General features: G+C 46.9%; 1 protein-coding gene across 2 annotated transcripts in view; it reads right to left on the reverse strand.

The window, feature by feature from the left end:
• Positions 1-559: 559 nt before the first annotated feature.
• The window catches only part of SRRM4 (serine/arginine repetitive matrix 4), a 175,051-nt gene continuing 149,037 nt past the window's right edge, over positions 560-26,573 (reverse strand). The window contains exons 9-13 of one of the 2 annotated variants that reach the window (XM_039472431.2): positions 17,372-17,676; positions 12,192-12,395; positions 9,837-9,926; positions 9,090-9,230; positions 560-7,000 (exon numbers count right to left, since the gene is read on the reverse strand). In XM_039472431.2, the coding sequence (XP_039328365.1) occupies positions 6,697-7,000; positions 9,090-9,230; positions 9,837-9,926; positions 12,192-12,395; positions 17,372-17,676 (1,044 nt within the window). In that variant the 3' untranslated portion in view covers positions 560-6,696. Of the gene's footprint in view, positions 7,001-9,089; positions 9,231-9,836; positions 9,948-12,191; positions 12,396-17,371; positions 17,677-26,573 lie in introns of both variants that reach the window. The other variant, XM_010342932.3, reaches the window with a different exon arrangement.

The raw sequence follows: 26,573 nt of genomic DNA on the forward strand, positions 1-26,573 counted from the left end.
GGTTCAAGAGATTCTTGTGCCTCAGCTTCCTGAGTAGCTGGGACTACAGGTGCCCACCGCCACGTCCAGTTTATTTTCGTATTTTTAGTAGAGATGGGGTTTCACCATGTTGGCTAGGCTGGTCTCAAACTCTTGCCTCAGCCTCTCAAAGTACTGGGATTACAGGCACAAGTCACTCACTGTGCCCAGCTGACTTTGCTTTTCTAAGCCTGTTTCCTTATTTGTAGGAAGATGTTCCTAACACCTTCTTCATAGGGTTGGTTATGTTTGCTGAAGACTAAGATAATGCATAAAAAATGCTTCCAAAAAGGTCACCTAAGGCACTCCATAGATGCTACTAACATATATACATAATATATATATATTGTGTATATGCTATACATATACCAAAAATCCAAAATATTTACAGGTTTGTTTGGAAGCTTGAAGATGTGAGCCGAGCCGTGTGAACATGTATGGCATGCAGCAGGTGCTACTTAAATCTTCTCTAGCTCCCTTTCTCCCTCCCTGCTTTTTGCTTCTGAGTACCCCATACAGACAGAGGACACTGAGCCGTATATGAGAACACCATACCATGGGACCTTTAATTAGAACAGAGACATGTTTCCTTCAGGCTGAAAAACCAGAAACCCCAGGAAGGTTATGCTGAGCTTCGGAGACCAGAAATCAAGCAAGCCATGGCTGCTGTGTCACTGGGCAGAGGACAGGGTCCCAGGATGCTGAGGACAGCAGCTTCTTTCCCTCTGATGTGGGTGCTCCAGGCAAAGGCTGTCTGGTCAGGCTGAGCTGGGCTGGTGGTGGGTCCTCAACTTGGGAATTTTCCAGAGGAGATTCCCAGCCTCCAATGTAGAGAAATGGCCTTGGGGTGTACCACGTCCCCTAGGCCAATGTGGTGGATGATGCTAAGTCCTTGGTCAATCGTTGCTTGGGGAAATAGCTAAGAATTGGGAGAAAAAAGATACTGTGCAGAGAGAAGTTCTCACAGCATAGTGCCCCAGAGAAAAAGCTACCAAGGGAACGCCGGACATTGAGTCAAGCCGATCTGAGCTCCAGGGAGCTTGGGCATGTCAACTCCGTTTCCTCTGTGTCACTGGATTATTTGAACGATTGTACAAAAATATAGCCTGACAATGAACAGTGGTTAAATCCAGAGCAGGGCAAGGTAAGCCCATCTTGGTCTCTCCCGTGATGACTTTGGACCACGGGTCTTGGAGAGAAGTTCAGACTAAATATAGAGGGCTTTAACCCAGGACACAAGAGTTATCAAGGTGACAGCAGCTTGAGGTCTCCCATATATGACTGTGGGACTCAGCAACTGTGACCTCACTCTGCAAATGAATTCCAGGCCCCACTTTTTGGTTTCCTTCCTTGGTTTACACCATTTAATCTGCAGTCAGCAGAAGGGACTCAACGGACAATATATCCAACAGTATGGAGTCCATAGCATCAGGGCTTGAGCCCCGCTTTCCACCTTGCAGATAATATATAGGACAAGCCCCATTTTACAGATGACAAGATTGAGGCTAGAGACCCATTCTATTTCATTCAGACAGATACACAGGCCAAATAAACACATAGGAATACCATGGCTGTCTTTTTGGCTTGGCTTGTTAGAAGATGAGGCATAGCTTTTCTTGGTCAGACAAAAAGGGTTTACAAATTTTCTTTCTTTTTTTTCAAGGAGTTGCGACTTTTTAATGGAAGTTGGTTCATGCGTAGGCATTTTATTCCTCAATTAATTTCCATCTAAAGGAGGTTTTCCCAGAGATAACCAGTGTTTTAGTTTCATTTGAGCCTGATTTGTATGACTGAAGCCTCCGTGTCTGCCAATTTCAATTTGCTTGGTGAGTCTTGCACTCGCTACCTGGGCAGTAATGCCCCTGCTGCAGGCAGCAGCACCCAGAGTTGGGAGATGAACCAGTTTTCAACAGCAATTCAGCGAAAGAGGTGGTCTTTCTCTTTTTCCAATACCAGTCAATAAACAGGAAACAAATTATTAAATAAGCCATGTTCTGATGGGGTTCCCCCATCACGGTATTTACAATGCAAAACAACAGCCACAGGAAGAGCTAAAATAAACCACAAAAACGTTAACTCTAAAAACAACAACCACAGATAGAGGAGAGATGACTTTTGGGTCAGTATCATTGGCTCATTGGTGCAGAAGTGAGAAGAACAAGGTTTCAATAAAGCATTGCTCAATCACATTGAATCTAGCGTTATGTTTTTCAGCTGGATTCAGTTGGCCAGTGAGGGAGGAAGCATGTTTGGAGGAATCCTGTTTTTGACTTTATTTTACTATTAGACAAAATTTTCTGTTCAGCTAAAGGGGAAAGCGGGGCAAGACACGTGCGCATGAGACCATTTGGAACATCTGTGAAAAAGAAGAGGTGAAAAGACACCAGCAGAAGAAAAGGTGAAAGCTGGACTGGAGAAGAACCATGTGCTTTCTTCGCCTTTGAGAACACCCTGAATTTTGGCCTCTCCGAGCAAACCCTTTTGCAAAACAGGATGGGTCTGAGTGAATGAAGTGATGGGGCTCTCTGAGATGGAGACCTTGGTTCTAACATCTTAATTTTTTTCTGCTTCTGAAAGACCAACAGTCCTTCAAAGAAGGGAAGGAATGCAGCTAGGAATTTGGTCAAACCTCAATGAACCAGAAGGTTACTAAGTGGGGGTTTTGAGTTAATTAGCATTGCCTAATTAACGGAAGGGAGATCCAATCTTGCTTTTTGTTTTTACTCTCCTGGATAGAGAACCTCCCAAACACGCCTGGGGCTCTTTCCTTTTCCCTCTGAGTTTCAGTGAAGCTCCCTCTGTCTTTGGTGACGCTCTCAGGCCTCAGGCCAACATTTTGAACTTTTATCCCCCAAGCCCCTCCATTTAACAGAGGTGGGAACTTTGCCCCAGGAAAAGAGAGCAATGTATCCAGTTTCTGTCATCCAGTGCCCATCCATAGTGGGAAGGTCAGAGGCTTGGGATGCATGGTGCTTGACCTCAAGACACATCCCCCTCCCATTTTGGATGTTGGTTTTTGAGACAAACCCTCACCATGGGGAGCATTCCGGTGATCTGTCATAGTCCCTGGAAGCAGAAGGTAATGAGGGCGACATAAGCGTAGGAACAGCAATACCAGGAATGAGAGGTTCTGGTTGATTGAGATTATCAGTGCCTCAACAAGCACATTGTTTTTGGAAAGAAAAAAAAGGAAATATAAAAGAAAGTAGAGAAACACACCAAGTGAGAGAGAGATAGACAGATTTTCCCGAAGCAGGCATTTAAGCAGCCTTCTTGTAAACTTCCCCCAGGAAAGGGGCACTTCCTTGCTTTGGGTTAAGGCTGGGTAGTCACATTGCCAGGGAAACAACCAGGGATGTTGCAAAAGTCTCACTAAACCCAAAGCTGGACCAGGCAAGCTGGAAATTGCAAGGCAGCGGACAGTGACTTTGGAAAGGGCAAGAGCTGCCTCCAGCCAGCAGCCAGAAGACACTGCCAGTTGGTGAGATAAGCAGAACTGATAAAGATCTCTGGATCCGGGGCCCTTCTAGGATGGGTTAGGAAATGACCTTCTTGGCAGGGTCCTGTGGAACATCTGGCTGCTCCTTCCACCTTTTTTTTTTTTCTTTTCTAATTTGAGAAATAAGCTTTGTGCCTGCCCCTGACGAACAGCAAGAGATCATAGATAAAGGCTTTTGCTTTCGGGTTGGTGGGTCTCACCCAGGAGGGCCGATGCCTCTTCACAAGGCAGCCTTCAAATCTCAGGGTACAGAGAGAAATTAGGTACTGTGGAGCGGAAGCACATGTAACATACATGAAGCCAACTAGATGTGCTCAGAGAAGCTAAGGAGTGGTCCTGCTATGTGCCTTGGAGTGAGGGTGAGATCGAGGTGTGTGTCTTCCTTCAGTCAGCTCAGTTCCTGTCTCCATTCTCATGGTGTGAGCACCTCATCAACCACACATGCAGTTCCAGTACTAAACCAGATATCATTTTCATCCACCATGGCCCTCAAAATACAAGGCAACTACTTCAGTAAGTACTCAACTGAAGCCTTGTCAATCTGCTAAGATATAGCACATCTGTCTCCAGTCTGGGGCCTCCTTAAGGGACGTTCATAAGGGATTTCGACTTTGGGCAGCCTTGGCCCCACGTGCCAACTTTCAACTCTGACGTCCGCCTAAGCTGCAACTCCACTATGTCAATTCATCACTGGAGCTCATAAGCCTCTGGGCTGTTTGCATCTTTTTGATAGCCCAGGGAGGTATCTGGGAGACAGGAGGCTGGGGCACAGGCTTGACTCTCCTGGACTCTGGGTTAAGTGATGAACCTTGGGACGGATGTGCCTCCTTCTGGGCCAACTTCAGGGTGTTCCAGGATTAGAGCCTTCAGGGAAAAAGCCAATAGCCCAGCCACCTTTGGCTTCTCAAATCCCATCCATAAAAACAGGAGAAAAAAAGAGAGATGCACAAAAATAATTTAGGAGGAGACCCCCCCAACACACACACACACACACACCCCCGCTCTGTATAAATAAATAAATAATTAAATACTGCTAATGGTGAGAAAGAGAGAGGCAGTCATCACATAAATAAATAAATAAACAGATAAATAAATAAAATAAATAAAAAGGTTTGCTAGGAGCCCTAGGCAAAATGGTCCCCTAGAGTTGTCTCGATGAAGGCAGTCCAAAGGCGAGGCTCCGTTGCCTCTCACAGCTGTCCTGCTAAGAAGGTTTTTGATGGGTCCGGGAAGCCTTTGCCTCCATGGAGGGAGACTGAAGTCCAGTCTGGGTTCCTGGGCAGGGACAAGGGTTATTTACAGTGGCTGTACATGCCCTCCCCAGGGCACCTGCCCCTGTCCCGGTCACCTGCCATCTGGCCTTCTGCGGTGACAGCATTGACATCCATTAGTCTTCGTGGGTGGGGCTTAGGCCCAGGCCAGAGGCCTGGCAAGGGAAGACCAGTCATCCACTGCCTCCTGGGGGCCTCGATCCTCTCTCCTGATGGAGGAAGGACTATCGTGGTGGTGGCTGCATGGCTGTCTCTAACCTCATGGGTTGACAGGATGGGAAAGATTGGGTAGGGGAGAGGTCACTGCTTCCAAGAGAAAGGACTGTTTTCCGAATGTTTTCCCTGGGGTGGGAGGGATAAAGAATGTTTGGTCCCTGCTTCGCCATAACCCAAAATATCCAAAAGCTGGATCTGTCCTCTCTCCCTGGCTCCCTCCATGCCCTGCCCCGCTGCTGTTGCCACCACAAACTTGAAACTCACCCACAAGCCTCCGGAAAGCCAGTCAGCTGGTGAGGGGGATGCCCAAGAGTTTATTTTAAGGATCTTATCCCTCACCTCCCTGTTCTTAGAGCCTTCTGTGGATGAAGCAGCTGGTGGTATTTGTGTATCAGAGATCAGCTTACCCTCTCTGCCCAACCCTGGGCAGGGGGAACTTGGGGTGAGGGCAGAAATAAAGGTGAGTCTTTCCCAAGCTAGCAAAAAAACCTCAGAAGCCAGCAGGAGCCCAAGACAGGCCATATCCAAGTCCCTCTCCCCTGGACTCTGGATTTGGGTCTTTTCCCCCAAACCTGAGCTGCTGTGCCCCATCCTGGCAAAATTCCTGAGAGGCAAGGGGAGTGGCATAACCTGAAAGATGGGTGGGTAGGTGCCAGGCTGCACTGGGTGGCATCCAGGGCGTGGCAGCCTGGGCAGAGGGGAGAGGGCTGGCAGGCACCCACTGGAGGGTAAGGCCAGACTGGCTGGCGCTGGGGCCTGGCAACCAGCCATGGCACTGGGGAATGTTCAGCAGATGGTCCCGTGGAATTAAATTGGTGCCAGCTAGTGGGGCTGAGGCATATTTGGGAAGTGCGGCTGGAGACCAACCTGTCCTGACTCTCCTTTCTTGTGAGGTTGCAGGGCCCCTGTGAATGGCCAAGAGGTGTTTTGTGTCAGCCCCACGGTGGCCTCTCCATGGCTGGGATCTGCTGGGCCCTGTGCCCTGACCATGCTGAGATATTGGGAGCAGCAGACTGACCCCTTCCATTTTTGCTATCTATCTTCATACCCAGAGAATCCATCTCTTATCTCCTGACACCTCCCACCAAGTCAAATATCCATGTCAGGTATTCAAAGATATCCCTTCTTCTAGGACCCAAGTGGCTCCCAGCCTTTGCTCTGGCCTGTTTGAGGAAGTTTAAGGCCTGACCCCCTTATCTTGAACCTGAACTGCCATTGGTCACCTCTTCCACATCTCCCCGACATGGGGGTCCATCCACGTGCAGCCATGAGGTTGGAGGAGGGGACCATTGGGGGAGGTGGGGAGAATTCCCACGGGCCTCCTGTGAGCAGTGGGTGAGGAGAACGGTCTCCACGTTTTCCTGGCCAGGGCTCAATTTCTGAGTCACGGACCCATTGTTTCTTACAAAACCTTGATGTTTTCGTTTCTTTCCTTTTTGTGCCGCAAGAGGATGGTTCTCTCCAGAGTCCCAGGCCTGAGCTGGGCCCCAGGATGGTGCTGGTAGAGGCTCCTAGCAGCTTGACCTAGAGGATGAAGCCCCCATACCCTCTTCTCCTCTTCCCCCAGGCAAGCAGGAAGGACAGGTATAGGAGCCCTCACTATCGGTCACCAAGGAGAAGGCGGGGAGGGCAGGTAGTTGAGGGAGGCTGGCAGCGCGAAGGGGCCCCCACGGGCAGCTGGCTCAGGGGCACTTAGCGCCTCGTGCTGGAGTAGCTGTCTGCTGAGCTGTAGCTCCGGCTCCGGCTCCGGCTCCGGCTCCGGCTGCGGGAGCCCAGGCTGGGGCTGCGGGAGCTAGAGCTGCTGCTTGTGCGGGTCCGGCTCCGGCTCCGGCTCCGACTCCGGCTCCGGCTCCGGCTCCGGCTCCGGCTCCGGCTCCGGGAGTAGCTGCGGCTGGCCGAGCGGCTACTGCTGCTGCTGTACCAGGAGGAGGCGCTGCTGAGGCTGCCGGATGAAGAGGGGCTGGGCCGATAGTAGGGGATGGGGCGTTTCCGAGCACTGCAGAGACCAGAGAGAGGAGGGATGAGGGCCGGTCCCTCCCAGCCTCCCCGCAGAGAGCCCCAGTCTTGTCCTAAGGAAAACCAGTATCCTCCCTTTTCCCAGTCCCTTACGAAAAATCCTCCCTTTCCACTTCTCTTGCAGTCCTGAGAACACATCAAAGTAAAAAGTCTCAGCTTCGTGGTAGTATGTCTTGAAAAATGATTATCTCACTGTTTTCTTCCCCCCATGAAGCAAGCCTGGGGCTCAAAGCCTCCAGTTTGCAACAGAATCTACATCTAAACTTTAATCATAGTTTTGTTTGGCTATTTTTACTTTTACTAGAACCATCTATTTATGGCAAAAGAGGCTAATTTTCCATTTACTGTAGCATGTCAAGTTTCCTTTACAAATAAATGTATGAACCTTTTAAAAGGGTCATATCTATTTAAAGAAAATTAAGAACAGTACAGTGGATAAGCAGACAAGGCATACGTGGTAAAGATGCTGGTAAATGACTGAACATTGGGAAACACCGAATGGGTTAATCAAGATCAATTATTTCAGATTGACTAAAGAAACTAGCCAGCCTTTTGGAAATGCCACCCTCTGTCTTAGCCTTCCTCCAAGTTTTTCCCATAGATAATAATAATAATACCAACAACTTCCATTTTGTGCTTACTATCCTGGCCACTTACTAGCTGTGTGACGTTGGATCAAGGAAGTGGGTTTAGGAATTACATATATTAATTATATTCTTTTCAGACAGTGTCTTGCTCTGTCACCCAGGTTGGAATGCAGTAGCACAATCTCAGCTCACTGCAACCTCCACCCTTGGGCTCAAATGATCCTCCCACCTCAGACTCTGGTGTAGATGGGACCCCAGGTGCACACTACCGTGGCTGGCTAGTGTTTTGTATTTTTGGTAGAGAAGGAGTCTTGCTATGTTGCCCAGGCAGGTCTAAAACTCCTGAGCTCAAGCAATCTGCCCACCTTTGCCTCCCAAGGGTTACAAGCTGAGGCAGGGTGGTCTGTGGGATATTTGAGAAGGGGACTCCATCACCCTACTCTTGCTATCTGGGGCACACATTCTTTTTCCTCCTCCAAGTCATCTCCAGAGAGGATCCCTGATTCCTCAGTCCAATCTCTGGCCTGAGGGGCAGATCCTTGGAAGACCAGAAACAAGAGCCCAACCCAATCTTAGGGCAGCATTCAGCTATTCTCCCAGCTTTCAAGGCCTGAGAAATTTACGTGCTCTCAGACTTCTCTGCTAGAGCTTTTCTCTCCTGGGGCCTTACTTGTCTCAGGAAACGTACCCACCTATTCTGACCATTCAATCAACAACAGTGGCACATTGCGTGCTCTGCATTTACGTTTACAAAGCACGCTCACGTCTTTTGCCCCTTTTCGTTTCATCCTCATGATACTTCTGGGAGTTATTTCCTCCAATATCTCATGGGTGAGGAAACTGAGGCTCAGGAAGGTAAGAACCTTTCCCAGGTCACCTGCAAAGAGGCACATCCAGGATTCCACTCCACATCCAGTGCTCTCCGACTTATCAACCGTGGCTCCCTCAAGGTACTTTTGGCATCCAAGCAATCCTGTTCTCCCTCTCCTCACTTGATTCAAGGTATAAATACATATAGGTTTATTTAAGCCTGACAGCTGAGTGTACAGATCTGAGGCTCTATCTCCACTGCCCGGGATCCACTACGAGGCCAGGGTCCTACCCCATTGATTGGCCTCCATTCCCTGGCCTGACGCCACTCTCTCCCAGCTCGGCCGCCCCGGCCCCAGCTCCGCCTCCCAGGCCCCAGCTCCACCCCGAGGCCTCGACCACACCCCCAGGCCACACCGGATCTTCAGGGTGGCCCCGCCTGTGGCCCCCGTCCCCTTCTTGCAGGCCCTGCTGCTTGAGTTGGGAGACTCAGTCCCGAGGCTTTGAACAGACATGTAATTTCAATGATGTTGGGGTTAGGGGACCTTCAGCTTCCACCATCCTGAATCCCAGCCCCAAGCAGGCCTAGGGAGAGCCTGAGGCTCAAATGAGTAAGAATGGGGGTGGAACGAGGGTGAAGATGGGACCCGCACCCCCACCCCCTGGCCTTACCTGGTTATCCTCCGGGCCTCCAGGTGGCTCGGGGAGTCTCTCCGGCGCTTCCTCATGGGTGAGTAGGACCGACGTCTCCGACGCGCTCGCTCGCGCTCCCGCTGCTGCGAGTCCTTCTCACTGTATTTGGGATCCCGCTCCCTGAAGGGGCGCGGGGGTTACTGGGGAGCTGGGGCTGGGCTGGATTTTCCGCTTTGAGCGCGTGGGAGAGGGACACTCACTTCCTTTCTTTCCCACCCCCACTGGATCAGGGGATGGGATCTGCGTGGAGCCGCACGAGAGACGGGGAGGAGGGTGACGGGGCTGCGGGAAAAGTGTGCGGGGGTTAGTACCGTAGGGGCGGGGGCTGGGCGCGTGCAGGGGTGTCAGCCTTTGCAGGTGGGCATCACAGCGGTGCAGGTGCCGCAGGGGTGTGAGGACGTGAATGTTAAGCGGGCCTTGGTGCTTGGGTAAGGACTGGGGGCTCTGAATAGAGGGGTGGTGGGTAGAGGCTGAGGGCTGGGCATGTGAACCGGGGTGTGTCTGTGGGAGGGTCTGGGCTGGAGACGTTAGGCAACAAGGCTCTATTTGGTGCCTCGCTGCCACTCCTGATTGGGCAAAGGCAACTGCAGGTCAGGGTCAGACCTAAGAGGTAGAAGGTCCGAGAACGAGGAGGCGGGGCCAGAGAGGAGAGTCAGCGCAAAGGGGTGGAGTCTAGGGCGGGCCTAGCTGGAGGGGCGGGGCCAGAGCCTGGGGCGGGGCCTGTACCTGCTGGGACTGTAGCGGGAGTAGCTGGGGCTGCGGCGGGACCGAGAGCTTCTGCTGGGCGGGCTCCTCTTGCCAGACTTGGAAGAATAGCTGGGAGAGCGGGAGTATGACCTGGGGGAGAGGTCACAGCCTCTGAGGAGCCTGCTAAGTGCCCGCCTGGGTTATCCGAGAAGACTTGTGCTTTATTCAGTGGGTCCCTGGGCGGTGACCTTTTTCCTTCTGGAAACCAGGCAGAGTAACTGGGCCCAGATCAAAGAGTGAAAGCCCCTCCCCACGGGTGGTTAATCATAATACCAATAACTTCTATTTTGTGTTTACTGTCCTGGCCGCTTGCTAGCTGTGTGCCGTTGGCAGATGATTTCGCTTCTCTGGGCAAGTTTTCTTGACCATAAATGCAGGTAATAATAGTTCTTAACCTATGCAATTGTAAATTGAATGAGTATATTCAGGTAAATCACTTAGCATATTGGCACCTATGCTGAGTACCAATTAGAGAGGACACAGGAAATGTTAGCTATGACTGTGACATATTGTATTATGTGTCAGACTGAACCAACGCTTTGTGTTCATTATTTCATTTAATCCTCAACACATCTTAGGGTTAGGTACTATTATCAATTTCTCTTCATAGATGGAGAAACAGAGGCACAGAGAGGTGATGCACTTTGCTCAACAGAGCTGGTAGAAGATGTGAACCCACGTCTGTTTGCCTCTAAACCAAACTGCATTCAGATCTGTTTGGTTGCAAAGTGCTCTTGATTTTTGTAGACTAGATCATTATGCATCTAAATGACTAATCCTTATGCTCCTCCCAGTTTTCTTTGCTCTCTGCGAATGCAGAGAACAGGGGCAGGAATAGCTCTCCCATTATCAGTGTCCTGGGCAGTGTCCAGCTATGGTCTCTGGAAAAATGTGCTTTTGCCAGCTTACGCTTTGGCTGTTCATTGTGAGATATAAGAAAGAGTCAAGATGAAACATGTTTTTGGACACTTTGAAAGGATAGTGTCAGCTATTTCTATTCACTGCACCATGGAGTTCCTTTTCTGTAGAGCCATATGAGTCATTTTTCATACACTTAAAAACCTGAAATAGCTGTTCCTGTGAGCAACTGGTTCAAGTCTTATCTTTTTGTTGTTGTTGTTAGTAATATAACAAATAATGAAGTAATTTTCCTCTTTGCTTTGTCTGTCAGGGAGTGCAGATGTCATATTTGAAGCTTACCTCCATAGCAACTATACTGAATGGTAGGACATGCTTTTGGGACTTTCTCCTGACTTTGTATATTTCTTTTCTTAATTTTCCTTTTAGCCTGATTTGCTCTTCTATTTATGTCATTCTACCATGTTGAACGTTTTTGTCAGCTGCCTTGCCTCATTTTTTGGAATGGACCAGTCGAGATGAACAGCTAAATAAACAACCGTTTTTTGATTGTATAGTTGTAAAAGAGCCTCCTATTGGGAATTTCTTTTTGCAGAGGAAAACTGGACCCCCCGAATTTATGGGCTGATTCATTTGAATAGAATCTTCCCATTTCTGAGATTTCATATCTCATTTTTCTACATCATTATGCCACATGAGGCAATCAAGCAATTACCAATAGCTGTTGAAACTGGGTGGCACAATGCAAAAATGGCCATAATTTTTCTTCTGCCTGTGTCCACATCCCCTGCAATGTGACTTTGAATCTGTATTGGTCTTGTGACTTGCTTTGGCTAATAGAATAGAGAAGGGATGCTATGTCACTTCCAAGCCTAGAAGCCTTGCACAATACTGCGGTTTCTCTTGGAATTCTGTCATCAGCATGTGAACAGACCAAGACAGGCCTACTGGAGGAGGAGAGACCACATGGAGCAGAGATGAGTCTGCTGGGGTCTTTCAATTCCTCCAGCCCCCAGCCAACCCACCAGCCAATCAAAGGCATAAGTGAGATCAGAAGAACCACCCAGCTGAGCCCAGCCCAAATGCCGATCCACAGGATCAGGAACTAAGTAAGCACTCGTTTTAAAGATGCTAAGTTTAGGGATATTTTTTACACAGAAGTTAATTGATACACATTAGCTCATTCTCATTCCAATTGCAGCAACAATAACTGATATTCATTATGTTCCATGCACTGTTCTAAGAGTCCTTAGAACAATCCTTTCTGGTAAGAATTGCTATTTTTTTGTATTGCAGATGGGAAAACAGAGGCTCAGAGAGGTTAACTGACTTTTCCAATTCCACAGCTAGAAATGGGCAAAAACGAGTATTCAAACCTACATCCGTCTGACTTCTCTCCCCCATTGGTCAAAGGACATCTGCAGTTAACTAATTCCCTTAAAAGTGCTACACAGCAAAGGTCAAAACTACACTCACCTCTTTTCAGAAGAAATGGATCGGCTTCGAGTGTACCTGGGGGAAGCCCTGGGATTTGGGGATTGGGAGGAGTGACTGGAGGATCGTGTGCTGGCATAGGAGGAGCTGCGGGAGCACCCTTTCACGGGTGAGCTCTGGGCTGTGGATGGGACCAAACTGGACTTCTTCACTTCAGCACATTCCAGACACGGTGACTGAAATCCCCTGCAGGAGGGAAAATGTCCATGAGCACTGATACCCACTACTCTGGGAGCGTCTTGTGTGAATACCTCCCTACCTTGGCCTAGGCTGTGGTGCTCTCATAGAACCCTCCTTGCACCTCTCCCCATCCTACCTCTCCAGAAAGACTTCCCAGGTCACATATGTTAGAGGAGTAGAGATAGAAGATACATTAAAAGTAGACAATTCAGGTTAGCACTTCCCCAAGTGTGAAACATATCACAAGGGTAACAGTGGAGTATTTTAGGGTGTCATCAGGCATGGGCATGCTGCTAACTAACATCCAATCACATGGTGAGAGGCTTATTCCCTGTCTAGTCTTTTTCTGTCCTGATTAAGTTAATGAGAAAGCCCCTGTTGGGTGCTAGTCAGTTTGTAACAGCTCTCTAACATTTTGTAATCTCTCCAAGAGAGAGGAGTACACCTCAGACTCAGCCTTGGGTAGGCAACTGCAATTAGTAGGATTAAATCCATTATTTCGATTATCCATATTTTTTTTTCTTAATTGAGAAATTAAGACAATTTTCAATTTCCAACCGGGCTGGAGTGCAGTGGTGCAATCTTGGCTCACTGGAATTACAGGTGCCTGCCACTTTGCCCAACTAATTTTTGTATTTTTAGTAGAGATGGGGTTTCACCATCTTAGCCAGGCTGGTCTTGAGTTCCTGACTTCATGATCCACCTACCTCAGCTTCCCAAAGTGCTAGAACTACAGGCGTGAGCCACCATGTCCAGCAATCATCTGTATTTTTATAGGTATCTTTTATTTAGAACATATTATTATTATTTTTGAGATGGAGTCTTGCTCTGTCCCCCAGGCTGAAGTGCAGTGACACCATCTGGGCTCACTGCAACTTCTGATTTCTGGGTTCAAGCAATTCTCCTGCCTCAGCCTCCTGAGTAGCTGATGTTACAGGTGCGTGCCACCACTCCTGGCTAATTTTTGTATTTTTAGTAGAGATGGGGCTTTCACCATGTTGGCCAGACTGGTCTCGAACTCCTTACCTCAAGTGATCTACCCACCTTGGCCTCCCAAAGTGCTGGGATTACAGAAGTGAGCTCCCGTCCAAGGACATTTGATTCTCATTTTCTATTTAAGGTAGTACTGTAAATTTCCTTTTACTTACACATTTAAAAATGAGTTTATTAAAGTAAACAGGAATATCAGTGGTACATGGATATGGTAAAAGTCAAGGTGACCTATTGTTGGTTTAGTTTTGGGAAACTTTGATGTAACCCATTTTGCAGATGGAGGAATTGAGACCACCCCTCCACCTCCTCCCCCCAACACACACAAAAGATGGAGGTTTCAGAATTATCTGAAAGATAGGCTCCTGTCTTCTGTATTCCCACCCTGCCTAGGGCCAGACTGACCTCCTGTTACGTTCTCAGTGGAGGCATATTTATTTGGATTGGGCCTATAATCAAGTTCAAATCACATTAATATGGTTTTCAAGGCTCATGATGGCCTGGCCCCTGCTCGCCCCTCCAGTCGCAGCTCTTGACTCTTTCCTCTCCTGGCTCCAGCTGTAATAGATTGACTTGTTCCTCCTGAAATATCCCTATTCTCTTCCTTGTCTCCAGGTCTTAGAACTTTCTGGCTGTCTGCAACCTTCTTGTCTTCCCTCTTCATCTGGCAACTCCTACCAATGGTTCTGGCTTTAGTTTGACCTCACCCTTTCTGGAAAACCTTCCTTGACACCCTCTGTCCCCTGTCTGGGTTGGGCGATTTCCAGTGTGTTACCATAGACCTTAGTTCCTATGTTTCCCCCATCCCTATTTGGCTTACTTAGTCTTATACTTTTAGGCTGTCTCTTCTGTCCCAGATACTGAGCTCCATAGGGACAGCTCTCTGGGACCTTTTTAATTTTCTGAGCATTTCACAAGTATTATTTCATTCCCAACAACCTTCTGAAGCTGACACTATTATTACCCCCAAATTTACAGAGATGTCTCAGAAGGGTTTCTTATTTGCTCAACGCCACCCAGCATCCCAAACCCTGATCTGTCCAGCTCCAGAACCCACACCACACCCCTACCACCCCACCAGCTCCCTACCTTCAGTGTCTATGGTTCCTTTGATTTAGAGCAGTGTCTCTTCCACTCGGCACATATTTATTGAGCATGACATAAATAGCTGTGGACTTAACCATCATTGGTATTTCAAAGTGAAAGGCTAGGCCTAAATTATTTAATTTGGCTGTCCTTGGAGATCAAATTAAACAGGTAACTGCTACATGTCTCCCAGGCTTTAGTTACTCTTCTGGGGATGTATTTGTATCCCCAGAATCCTGGTGCTGCCACTTATAACTGAGTTTCTCAACCACTCTGAGCCTCAGTTTCCCCATCAGATAAAAAAGGGTTACAAATAGTACTTACCCCATAGCTGTTTTGAGGAGCTCAGGAAGATTATTTTTGGAAAGCATTTGGCATGGTACCTAGCATGTGATTAGGGCTCAACGAATATGAACTGCTGTTACTGTTGTTATTGCTACTGCACTGTTTCCTGCATAATAGCACTGCAGCGTATCAGTCAACATGTGTCCTCCTGCTCTCTTCTGGGAACTTCACTGCCTGTTCTTGGAGACATGGACATTTGCTCTGGCCCAGCTCAGGTTCTCAGCCAAGCTTGGGTGTGAGCTGAGGCCAGGGATGTCCTGGGGCAGGCAAACGGGCAGCCAGTGCTGCATGTGGATGTCAAGCTGTTTGTCCAGGACTGAAGTGGGGTATGTGTTAGGGACAAAAAGTGTTCTGTCTTTGAAGAAGCTGTTAACTGCTTCAGTCCTAAGGCTTTAGTCATCTTTTGAAAATCTTGGCTACATGGAACAAAGGCAAACACCCACCTTCAGAAGTAGAAAAACCTCACTGCTAGTGTGGCAGAGGGCACCAAGGCTTTTCCACACCTCCTGCAATCTGTGCATCTGCCCCATTAATTATAAGCTCCTGAGAAAAAGGACCATTCAATTTTTTATATCCCCGGCACCACGCTGAGTGTCTGGCGTAAAGGACTTTCCTGATAAACAAGTTGAGGCATAAATAACAGAATGAATGGTACAGACTAAGTGATCGGTAAATTTTAGTAGCTGTTATGATGACAACACCCTCAGTGATTAGCATTTTGCTGTGATTTCTTGAGTGAGAGAGTAAGTGGGTGACGAAGAGGAATTACAGGTGGCTCATCAGCCGCCGTACGGAAGCGCTTTCTGCAGGAAAACTGCAGCTAGTGAGTGTGTTAAGATGGGCAAAAAAGTTGACAAGTCTCCATGTTCTCTGATACGTTGATAAATTGTACTATGGTATATCTATATCTATAACCGATAAGTTTTCGTTTTTAGAGCAGTTTTAGTTTCATAGCACAACTGAGTGGAAAGTACGGGGAGTTCCCATTAGACTGCTTGCTCCTACATAGGCACAGACTCATTCCCCACTATCAGCATCCCCCACCAGCGTGGTCCATTTGCTATGATCGGTGAACCTCTGCTGACACATCATTATCACCCAGAGTCTGTAGTTTACCTCAGAGTTCCCTGTTGGTGTTATACATTCTATGGATTTGGACAAATGTATAATGACAGTTATCCACCATTGTAATCCTCTGTGCTCTGCCTATTCATCCCTCCCTCCCCTTACCCTCTGGCAACCACTTATCATTTTATTTTCTCCATAGTTGTGCCTTTTCCAGAATGTCATACAGTTAGAGCCATGCAGTGTGTCAGCTTTTCACGTTGGCTTCTTTCACTTGTATGCGTTTATGTTTCCTCCATGTCTTTTCATAGCTTGCTACCTCATATCTCCTGAGCACCGTATGGCATTCCATTGTCTGGATGTATCACAATTTATGTATTCACTCAGCTCCTGAAGGATATCCTGGTTGCTTCCAAGTTTTAGCAAGTTTGAATAAAGCGGTTATAACACCCAAGTGCAGGTTTTTATGTAGAGATAAGTTTTCAATTCATTTGGGTAAACACTGTGATATGTTCTTAAATGACAGTGACTTATGATGAATTTAATGTTAGACTTTCTTTCTTTCTTTTTCTTTTAAAATGGAATTTCACTCGTTGCCCAGGCTGGAGGGCAATGGCTCAATCTCAGCTCACAGCAACCTTCGCCTCTCAAGTTTAAACGATTCTCCTGCCTCAGCCTCCCAAAGAATGGCTGGGATTATAGGCATGTGCCACCATCCGTGGCTAATTTGTATTTTTAGTAGAGATGGGGTTTCTCCATGTAGGTCAGGCTGGTCTCGAACTCCTGACCTCAGATGGTCTGCCCACTTCGGCCTCCCGAACTGGTGGGGGATTACAGGCTTGAGCCACTGTGCCTGGCCAATGTTGGCCTTTCTTCTAAGATTATTGGTAAAACTGACATGTTTTTTTTGCCTGCCTACCCTCCATCTCTCCTGATACCAATACCCTGGCTTTTCCTGTAGAAGAATGTGAGAAGTTTCTACTCATTAGCCCTAGTGATGGCATGTGACATTCTGGCCAAGAGCATCCTCTGGGCCATGGATGGGCAGATGACCTAAGCTGGGCTAAATAGAACCAATGAGCACTTGCCCTGGTGTGTCGCTGAAATCTTTGAGAAAGAAGCATTGTTCTCCTGTTGGCTGGCTGAAGCGATAGAATGTTAGCTGACAATGCCAACGTTGTCAAATATGTTGGCATATTTGACAATGCTCTGGGAGGATCTGCTTGAGAATATGATCAGCAGAATGAGGAAGCACAATAAGAGATGTAATGAGAAAGAAAGATTTCCAGCAGCATATTTTTGAGCCCCTGAATCCAGCTGTACCTGAAGCTAATTCCTCTATCCCTTTAAAACAATTAAGCCAATCTGAGTTGAATTTTCTCTCTCTGGCAAATAAAATAATCTTGGGGGTAGAGTGGGGGAGGCTGGGATCGGACAGTGAAAAGGCGGACATAGGTGGGAGACACCCTGCCCCTGACCCCATGCAGTTCACTGACCTTGACTCTCTGCCCTTGCTGGTGGGAGAGAGATTCTCCAACATGGCCCCCTTGTTCTGGGGTGAGGAAGTGGTGAAGGAGTTCCCTGAATCAGAAGTGTTGCCACTGTTGAGCTCCTGGCTCTTGCTCAAGCCCCCACTGGGGCTCCCCTTCTCCTGGCCCCGAGACCTGGCTGAGCTGGTTTGCGTGGAAGGTGGCGAGGACGTGTCGTTGCCTGAGTCGTACTCCTGGGAACGTCCTCGCGAGGTGGTGAGCGGGCTGGCTGTTTTGGTAAAGAGGTCAGCAGCAGGCCCAGACCCAGTGATCTGAAAGCAAAAAGACCCGTTGGACACTGCTGAGCGCTGGGCCCATGGGCTGTGTCTAAATAACCAAGAAATGTTTACCGTCATGATGCACTGTAACGAAAGGAAAGAGAGAGAGAGGAGAGGAAAGAAGAGACGCCAAAAAACAAAAGCACAAATTCCTGAAAGAATACCACAGAAAGGAGATTTTTTTTTTTTTTTACCCCCTGCTAGGATAACTGGAAGATTTAGGTATCATGCAGAGAAAAAGCATGCGATTCAGATTAAACAAAAGAAAAAGGAAATTATACAAAATTTAATTTCTAATGAATTAAACAAAAGAGTCAACTCAATAGAAAGGGGGGTGTGAACACCCTTAACTCAACCTAAAGCAATAATAAAAAATAAAGGAAGGGGAAGGGGAAAAAGAAATGGAACTATGGGCCTGAAAAAATATATCTTGGAAATTAAAAATAAAAGGAGATAAAGCCAAAATTTTAAACTTCAACCAAATCCTCAATAAATTTAACAATTTTTTTTCTTTTGAAAAGAAAAAGTTGCCTGAATAGAACCCTAAACAAATATCACATGGGGAAAAGAAATGAAATAAAGATGAGAGTTTTTTTTGTTTTTTGTTTTTAAATATAAAGTCAAGGTCGCAAACTGACATTTTAGCAGTTTTCAACTAAAGGGGAAAAGAAGGAGGGGACCAAAAAAAAAATGGAAAGTCAAATAGTCTGACCAAAAACAAACGAAAAAAAAGATCTCTACAGATATTTGCGTGTGTCCTTTTCCCCTTGTAGAAGGTAGCTAAGGCTCTTGAGTGGCTTCTAATAAATTCTCTCATGTCTTTGCGGATCATATCCACTTACCAAGCAAGAACTCCTCCTTTAGTAGGTAGGTAAGGTGTAAGAGAAAGGGAAGAGCGGGCAACGTGAGTCCATCATTAGAGTCGCAATTGACAAGAAAAAACACACACCTTTCTGCACATCCTCAAACTAGGCCCTGAACTTTGAGTTTTGTTTTTTTTTAGTGCCCTTGACAGGTGGGGGGCATCAATTCTGGTTGGTTTTGTCATAAAGGGGACCTAACCTAGCCAACCTAATCAGTCCCTTAGGGCCCAAGTGGGGGCAGGAAACCCCTGTGGAATAATGCGAATGGCGGCTAGGGTATTGCATCTACTACCTACGTGTGAAATGGAGGGGTCGCGAGGGAGGGAGGATGCGCTTGCAACAGAGGGCTTTGGAAGGGGCTTAGAGATTGGGCTTTGGGGTGACTGGGAATAAAGAGGGGCCCCCAGAACCCTGTCTGGGGCTGATCTAGGGCTGATGAAGGAGTTAAGGGAGGTGATGGAAAGCCAGCACTTGGGAAGGTGGGCACGCCTTTAGAAGCATGATGGGGGGGTTTCTTTAAATGTTCGGACCTGTCGTGGCTGGGATGACACAGTAAGTTTGATGCTGGCCTCTGCCAGCAGTACCGTGCTTAGCTGTGGATAGAAGGGACCCCTGCCATGGGCCTCCTCCAGAGACAGTCATCCCTATGGGATGAGAAATCTGGGGTCCAAGAAGGCATCCTCTTAAAACGACTGCCTGTCTCAACCACTCTCTGAGTACCTGAAATCCCAGAATTCTCTGTTTAAATGGTTCCCATGCCCCTTTCCAGGTCTCTGTAGGCCTCATCCACGGACCCATTCTCCCGCAGGTGGACCATGCTTTGAGTGTCCACACTCCTAGGTCCAAGGGTAGCTATTTGGACAGAACTTGGATGCTCAGGCTGAGGGGTCTGTATGCATGTGTGCAAGCCCCGTCACGATGTTGGATGTGCCAGAGGCAGGGAGAGAAAGGGATGGTTCCAGGGCAAGATTCTCCCCACACTGCCATGTCACAGCCTGGCACTCCGAAATGGTCCAAGATTCTAATTTCATAACTGACTTCCAGATCATTCTGAAGGTATGTTTGCCAAGATAAATGAACATATTTTATTTAAGTTTGCTGACTTATGTATAAACATTTAAACCTCTAGTATATGGACCTTCTTCTATATCTTTGCCCTGACCCCACAAATGTTAGGGCAGGCTTTGCCATAAAAAGCCAGTCTTCCCCCCAAACTTTATCTTATGCATCTTGGCCCTAAAGGAGGGGGCACTTCTGGAATTTCTTAAGAACCATTTCTGCCTTCTCAGCAATTGCTCATGAGGGTAAAACACAGAGACATTGGAACTGTGAGAATAGCGTAACTCCAGCGCTCAGGATGTCAGCTCCTGGAACTGGGGAGGCCGGGTTTCCTTTGCAGATTCTACCAGGAGGCTTTGCACACGGGTAAGGTGATAACCTATCTTTAGCAACTTCTGTCCAGCACAGCTGCCACTTTACCTGCTTGGCACCCTGGATAGCTTTTCTTTGGGAGAAGGGACCTCAAAATAAGGTTGTTCTGGTGGAGTTTTCTAGAGTTGAGACTTCTACAACAATAATGTAAAGGTTCTGTCTCCATTCAGTTCTCCTATTTATTTGTCTTCTTATTTTGCATTTTGGATGCAACATCTTTCTCAACTCTGGAGTTCAATGGCAATAGGTGTACCTCCACCACTTCTGTCAGGAATGCATCATGCCAAGTAACTAGACCCTGAGATCTGTGATCTCTGGCTTGGGCTTGGTCCAGGGATGGGATCATGGAATCTTTGCCCCAGAGATGGTGAATGGTTGGTAGCCAGTGTATTACAAGTGAATCTGGCAAGCCCGTCTTGGAGGGAACTAGGCTGGAAGAACTCAAGGGCAGGGGCCTGTGAGTTCAGTAATTTTCATTGTCTTGTGGTTTGCTACCTGGAGGCTGCCAGGCTGGGCTCTTCTCTCCCAGGTATTTGTTCCTACTCTTGACTACGAACTTCATTTTTCCTAGTGCACTATGGATCCCCCCAGGCAAGGCCCCTCTGGGCTAGTGGATATAGAAGGGCATCTGGCCTTGTTCATCTTCTCAACCCCACACCCTGAGCTCACAGGGATGCTTTCAGAATGTCACCACCTGGCTATGACTTTTCCACATGTAACTTGTGTGGTTAGAACTGAGAAATCTACAAGGCATCAAGTTTTTTCCATGATCACCAGAAAACAGAGATAAAGGCACTGTTGAAATGTTCTCATTGGGTTAAACTTGATGCCTGAAAATACCAACCTCTCCTGCATGTTTAAGAATCCCATTTTTTAAAATGGATCTAAACTCTTTGACATAGATGACAGTGTTTTTTTACACCCCAGCCCTGCATACTTCACAAATAGCATTTCTTCCACACCGTCCCACCCCTACACCAACAACCTAAGCTGACTGATTCAGATTCCAGTTTTCTTAGTTCTGCCATCCCATGTTGTTTTCCTAACCCCAGGCCATTTGCACATGCCAATTCCTCTTCCTAGAATGCTCCCCTCTTCCCTACTTCACATGGCTAAATTTATCTGTCCTCCAGGTGTCCTATCACCTCTCCTAGAAAGCCTTCTCTCATCCTCCAGACCAGGATAGCACAATACTCTGTACTTCATTCATTCATTCAATCTTGAATTTACTCATTATTCAAAAATGAGTGTCATTTGTTTGCCACATTCCTGTTCCTCAGTGGAGTATTTGTTTATTTTATTGGCCGTCTCTCCGACTGGGTGGGGAACTTGCTGAGGGCAGGGTCGTGACTGGTTCTATGTTGCACCCAAGCATTCACCAGTGCTTGGCACAGAGTAGGCACTCAGTAAATTTTGTCTAATGCACAAGTTTGCTCTCCAGTCCCTTGGAAGCCTCTGTGGGCCTGCCTGGCTTAAGTTATTGTAGAGATGGCTGGGTGATCAGGCCCTGGTGGATCCAGCTGGGTGTCTCCCAACTTTGAGAATTTGAGAAGAAACCAGCCTCCATCACACTGAGAATCGTTCTAGGAAACTTGGAGACCCCTGGCTGAAGCTTGGGGTCTCAAGACCAGCTTGGCTGGGTATGTGAGCTCAAGAAAACCTCTAGAATCAAATATTTATTTTTATTGATACATAACAGATATACATATTTTTGTAATGTATGTGATATTTTGATACATTCTCATAATGTATAATGATCAGATCAGAATAATAGAGATATCCATCAACTTAAACACGTATCTGTTCTTTATGCTAGAAGCATTCAAATTATTCTCTTCTAAGGCTGGGCACGGTGGATTATGCCTGTAAAACCAACACTTTGGGGGTCTGAAGTGGGTAGATTACTTGAGGTCAGGAGTTTGAGACCAGACTGGCCAACATGGTGAATCCCTGTCTCTAACAAAAAATACAAAAATTAGCCAAGTGTGGTGGTGTATGCCTGTAGTCCCAGCTACTTGGGAGGCTGAGGTGGGAGAGTCAGTTGAACCTGAGAGGTGGAGGCTTCAGTGAACCAAGATTGCACCACCACACTCCAGCCTGAGCCGAAAAAAATTCTTCTCTTCTAGTTACTTTGAAATATCAATAGATTATTGTTTACTAAAGTCACTCTACTGTGCTATCAAACACTAGGTCTTAGAAGAAAGTCTGAGGTCCAGACCCCTGGCAGAGAGAAAGAATGCCCTCTGCTCGTTCTCTCATTCCCCTGACACTCCCCAGACCCAGGACCCTGAGAGAAAGCACACAGAGGCTCGCTACAGATTCTCAACAGCATAAGCTCCAGGCTTCAGGTGAGACATTTCAGACCTGCAAAGCCTTCCAGATGAAACAACCTGTGCCGGATCATCTTTTTATTCCACTCTCTGCTACTATGGGCGCTCAAGTTCAAAGACGGACTGGGTTCGGTCATTTGCATGCAGCAAGGCTGCCAGCCTACACAGTGACTTTGTTCCTACTAGGAAAAGGTACTCCTCTAGAGAGTGGAATGATGGTTACTAGAGACTGGGAAGGGTAGTGGGAAGTGGAATACAAGTAGGAATGGTAAATGGGTACAAAAATACAATTAGAGAGAATAAATGAGCTCTAGTATTTGGTAGCACAACAGGACGATTATAACTATATATATATATAGTTTTATATATATGGAGAGAGAGAGAGAGAGAAAGAGAGTCTTGCTCTGTCACCCAGGATGGAGTGTAATGGCATGGATCTCAGCTCACTGCAACCTCTGCCTGCCAGGTTGAAGCAATTCTCCTGTCTCAGCCTCCCAAGTAGCTGGGATGACAGGTGCCCACCACCACACTGGCTAATTTTTTTGGATTTTTAGTAGAGGCAGAGTTTCACCATGGTGGCCAAGCTGATTTTAAACTCCTTACCTCAGATGATCTGCTCTGCTTCTATCTCCCAAAGTGTTGAGATTACAGGCGTGAGCCATCACACCCGGCAGAGTTAAAAACGATTTATCTTATATTTTAAAATAACATAAAGAGTGAATTAGAATGTTTCTAACACAAAGGAATGATACATGCTCGAGGTGATGGATGTGCAATTACCCTGATTTGATCCTTATACATTGTATGCCTGTATCAAAACATCACATACACCCTGTAAATATATACAATCATTATGTAGCCATAATAATTAATTTTTAAAAAATTTTTTGAGACAGAGTCTTGCTTGCTCTGTCACCCAGGCTGCAGTGCAATGGAGCAATCCTCGGCTCACTGCAACTTCTGCTTCCTGAGTTCAAGTGATTCTCCTGCCTCAGCCTCCTGAGTAGCTGGGATTACAGGCATGCACCACCACACCCAGCTAATTTTGTATTTTTAGTGGAGATGGGGTTCCTCCATGTTGGTCAGGCTGGTCTTGAACTCCCGACCTCAGGCGATCCGCCCTCCTTGGCCTCCCAAAGTGATTACAGGCGTGAGCCACCATGGCTGGCCCATAATTAAATTTTGTAAAGGAAAAAAAAAAAGATGTTCCTTATGGGTCAAGAATTAGAAAAAGATGGTCAGACAGATGAGAAAATAGATAGTACACCTTTTTCTGGGCTGAGGTAGTCCTGCATCAGTATTCGGGGCTTGGCGAATGGAGGGCAGGGGGTTTTTGATCTCCCAGCTGTTCTCCATGCTGGTCATCCTCTCAAAAGGCACAACCAGCGTGTCATCACGTCCCTAGCAGGTACATCTGGAGTGTGTCAATTGTCTCACTCCATTTGGTCTGCTTAGAGGATTCCTCTGGCAGAGGAGGTGACAACCTGAAGACATTTATTCCTATTTCTTTTCAGCTGAATTCTACTTGGTATTGTCTTTACATGTCTTGATTGGCTCTGTTTACCCTTCCAGGGGGCAGGAACATTTTCACCAAGTCATCATCAGAGATGTTCTGATAGTTTAATGGTCTCCTAAATCCCAGACTCCATCTTCTTCAGAGCTCTCCATTCACTCCACATGAAGAGGAGGAAGGAAGACATAATTGAGGGAAGCCCAAGGTAGGATGGGTTTGTGTTGGGAGAGATATGATCAAGAAAATGCAGAGGAGGCATTAAAGTTGTGAATGTCTGATGGGCTGATGATGGGGGCCTCCCATGACCTTGCCTCTGCCCTTCCATCCCTGGGTATATTGCCTTGCTAGTCAGCTACTCTCTCTGTCACATAAGGTACAAACAGCCCCGTCTGACGTTGATACAACAGGACGGTTCTCCTTTGCCTCTTTCTGCCTCCTTATTTATATAACAGGCCTCTCAAAATTCATCTTTGAAGAACTCTTCATGCCTTGGGAGTTTCTCTCTGTGCATGTAACTGCTCTCTGTCCCGGAGACACTTGTTAGCAAGAGCCACTCCAGGTCCTCTGTCATCTGGTAATAATCCCCTTCAGGTACCCAAGACCACCCTTGAAGACCTGGAGTCCTCACACTAGCATTCTCTTCTTTTGGTCCAATTTTACCTCTTCTTCCATCTCAGCCCTCACCCTCCGTGATGTCTACATAAAAGCCTACTTTCAGGGTATGGCATGAAAATCCAGCTCCTATAAGATCTACTTAATGACCAAGTGAAATAATGCCTGTCTAATCTGGATTCTTAGAAATCGAGATGGAAAATAGGTGCTGATTTGAGAGAGGAAGGAACCTTTGCAGTGGAGTGTGTAAACAATGTAGAGGGGAGAGCGAGCCAATAAAAGATGCATCATCGAACCAGTTATTACAGTGGGCAGCTGATGTTTAATCCCAGTGAAGACACCATGGGAACCAGTGTAGAACATGCACCCCAGAGTTAACCCCAATCAAGGAGTGAGGGAGCTGGGATATTTATACACCAGTTCCCCATCACTCACAGGTTGAAGGCTGAACACTGGAGCATAAATTCTCTAGTATGTCCAGACCACCAAACAGGCAGAGAAAATAGGTTTTGGCAGCAGAGAATACCATCTGGAAGCTGGAAGTCAGCCATGAGCCCCAAAGGGCTGAGGGTGAGGATCTATATATGGACTCTATCTGCTTCAATACCCCAGATCAACACTGGAAAACCAGTGAGCTGAGTTATGCTTTGTTTTAGATATGCTTTCTTCAGCTCACTTAGGATGTTTGGAAATTTGAATTAACTGCCAACATTGGTAGAATTGGGAGGTTTTGCATAACAACCCCATTTCCAGTTCCTGTTGAAAAATAAGATCTGGCAACATTGGGTCTACATCCCTGCCTGGCAAGAACTGGCTGAGAGCAATTACAGCTGCCCCTTTTAGATGGGACAAGAGTTCTCCTGACCCCAAACCCCACGAGGTCATCGTTACTCACATCTATTAGCTGCCTGGCCACCAAGACATCTAAGTTGGAGACCCTCTGTTCTACAAGTTTGTTGCTGCTCTGATCCCTCTGTAAGCAACATAAACCCGGTACGTCTTGTATGTTTCATCTCTTCCGCCCAGATCTGTGACGCAGATCGCTTCATCTCTCCCGTCTCTACCTGTTTATCCCTGTTGGACTTTCGTCAGTAAAGGAACCAGGAGACCACATCCGTTCAACCATATCCAGAGCTCAGAGCTATTATAAACTCTTCTTTTCTGGGTCAGGGTAGTCAATCTCAGATTTTTAAAAAAATTCATTAAAAAATTTTAAATACAAAATGGTTTTCATAAACTCAAGGCCACTGGGGGGAAGTGGGCAAATATTTTCCTTTTTACTCCGTCAACCCCCTCCAATGTGAAGCTCCAGTTTCTGGTCCCTCTCTCTGTCCACTCCAAAGCTAGCCTCATCTCCTTGCTCTTTAATATACTCAGTGTTCACACTCAGGTTTTTCTAAAAGTAATTAAATCCCCCCACCATGAACTCCAGCTCCCTGGCGTTTCACTGGGAGTCTCTCTCAGCCCTCCAGGGAAGCCGGCACTGTTATTTATTGTTTTTGTTTCAAATCATTATTTAATCAAGAACGGGGGGAAAAAAGGCAACCTCTCACTTACACTTCAAAATTTAATTTCAGCTGAATTCCGAGATCAAGAGGCAGCACAGCCTAATAGGTTACAAAAATACAATCAAGAAGAGAATTCCAATTAAACTGAACAAGTCCATTTACTGAGCTTCAAATGGCCCCATGGAGAGAGAAGGCTATAAATTTTTTTTTTCTTCCCTGCCATATGGGGGACTGGAAATTCTCCTGTGAGTGTGGAGCTGTATGGCAGAGCTTTTAGCTAGAGGGTTCTGGTTATTCCTTAAAAAAAAAAAAGGGCTTTTGTTTCACAAAGACATTAAGTTTATTTCCCTTTCTGTTGTTCGTCTTCCTTAGTGCACTAATTAGGAAGATAGCAAAAGAATGGATTCATTGACCTGGTGGGAGTTCATTTGGGAGGAGGAGGAGATGGAGAAAGACAAGGGAGACATGCCGAGCATTGTGGGAAGATGACAAAGTCCTTTAGGGCTGGGGCTATCCCGTGGGGCTGTGCACTGCATTGAACCTTTGGTAGGGAGAGGTGGTCTGGCCTCCTTATTCTTTCCCTCAAGCAGGAGCCAGAAAGGAATGACAGCTTCAGGCTCATCCTTTCTTCAAA

The sequence above is a fragment of the Saimiri boliviensis genome, chromosome 7, assembly GCF_048565385.1.
Source record: "Saimiri boliviensis isolate mSaiBol1 chromosome 7, mSaiBol1.pri, whole genome shotgun sequence".
Lineage (NCBI taxonomy): Eukaryota > Metazoa > Chordata > Mammalia > Primates > Cebidae > Saimiri > Saimiri boliviensis.